The sequence below is a fragment of the Lottia gigantea genome (genome assembly GCF_000327385.1).
Source record: "Lottia gigantea unplaced genomic scaffold LOTGIsca_7, whole genome shotgun sequence".
NCBI lineage: Eukaryota > Metazoa > Mollusca > Gastropoda > Lottiidae > Lottia > Lottia gigantea.
Genome location: NW_008710370.1, coordinates 3,863,145 through 3,865,104, shown reverse-complemented (window position 1 = coordinate 3,865,104; position 1,960 = coordinate 3,863,145). Strand labels below are relative to the sequence as shown.

Sequence of the window (1,960 nt, the reverse complement as noted above, 5' to 3'; positions counted from 1 at the left end):
GCAGACATAGGTAAACGCTCTCGTAGAGAGGGCACACCCCTTCCTTTTTCACTTTCAGACTCGTCTTCCCCTTCCACACCATCTGAATCTTCACCACGTGATCCAGGATCCGCCAACCTTTCTTCCTTCTGTGCGTTTTTGGACCAGCAAACCACCCCTCAGTCTCCATCCAAGTCGAGACATGTATCCAGACCTTCCCCTCCTCGAACCAGATCCCAGTCCGCTCCCAATGCTACAATTCTAACAACTACCAAACCAGTACCAATCACACCGTCGACGACCATTATATCCGCTACCAAACCGTATTATCACCAAACCAAGGACAAATCATTATGGAAACTACCTGCTCTAAAGAAATCAACCTTAATAATTGGATCATCTAACCTGAATCGAATTACCAAAACCAGTTCAGACACCGAAATACATTCTTACCCCGGTGCCCAAATCCATCACATACAGTCAATCCTGGAATCATACGACCATGATCCCAAACCTACTACCATTATTCTTCATGTAGGCCTCAACAACCGTGATCAGATACCAAAGACCTCCTTTAACCAAGCCCAGAAATTAATCGCCACAGCCAACAAAACCTTCCCAAACTCCAAGATCCTCTTCACATGTATCCCCATTTCAAATAAAATCTCGAAGAAAGCACAACAGAACCTCAGCACCCTCAACAACATGATGATGGAGTCCAGTATCAACAGCGCAACAATCTTACCACCCTACGAAGAAGAATTCGAAACAGTTGATAATCTTCATTGGCCTCCAGAAACAGCAAACAGCATTTATTTGTTTTGGATACACCAGCTTCAAGCATCGAGTAAGTCTTTAAACTAATTACTGGGGATAAAAATACTGAGAGGCCACCGCTAGGCCAAACTGTAGTTAACTTGAGCCGCAAAATTCTCACACCCCTTCAGCATTCAATCTTAGACCGTGGACTTAAGTTTATTCCCACACCAAAGATAGCTAACTTGAATTATCTCCGACCATCCATTGAACGATTTCAACGAAATCTTAGCTGTACATATTTTTTTCGAAACCACCCCCCACGTGGTGCTAGAACAAAGTTTATTCCTAAATCCACGTGGACACCCCCTCAGACCGCCATCCATCCTGAAATATTGAAAGCATTTGCTAGTATGAATAGCCAAACAGTGAACCTTTCCATAACACACGAAAAGCCTAATCTCACACGAGTGGAACGTGAAGCGTTAAACTTACTTAAGAAAGACGATAGCATTGTTATTAAAATGAGTGACAAAGGTTCATGTTGTGTCATTCTGAATAGGGAGGATTACGTTTCAGAAGCAGAGAATCAACTGAATAATCCTAAACATTATGCCATTTTACCGAAACCAATTTTCAAAGAAACTACTAACATGATTAATAATATTCTTGCCGATTTAGTCAAAACTAGTTATCTCAAACAGAAACAATATGACTATCTGTCTGCCAAACCTGATTGTCGCGAGAGACATTTGTACACTTTGCCTAAAATCCATAAGAATCCAACCAAGGAGTGGTTTATCTCGAATAAAATCCCTAAAGGCCGCCCGATTATATCTGACTGTGGTAGTGAGTCATATGCAGTGTCAGAATACATTGATCATTTCTTACTACCTCTAGCATGCCAACATCGCGCCTACCTTAAAGACACAACCGATTTTGTCAATAAAATAAAAAATCTTCTAGTTCCCTCTAATGCTATTTTAATTTCTATCGACGTTTCTTCTATGTATACCAATATCGATAACACTACTGGTTTAACGGCAGTTCGTAAAGCTTTTAATAGAAACCCAGATCCAAACAGACCCGACGATGCAATTCTACAGCTTTTAGAGATTTGTCTTAGTCGAAACGATTTCACATTTAATGGTAAAACATATTTACAAACTTCAGGGACAGCAATGGGCAAACGATTCGCCCCTTCGTACGCAAACCTTTTCATGGC

At 41.1% G+C, this 1,960-nt stretch overlaps 1 protein-coding gene across 1 annotated transcript in view; it reads left to right on the top strand.

Moving 5' to 3' along the window:
- Window positions 1-684: 684 nt before the first annotated feature.
- LOTGIDRAFT_155141 (hypothetical protein) overlaps window positions 685-1,960 on the top strand; it is a gene marked incomplete at both ends in the record, with an annotated part of 3,821 nt that continues 2,545 nt past the window's right edge. Inside the window, one exon of the mRNA XM_009065640.1 lies at window positions 685-826. Within this exon, the coding sequence (XP_009063888.1) occupies window positions 685-826 (142 nt within the window). The remainder of the gene's footprint in view (window positions 827-1,960) is intronic.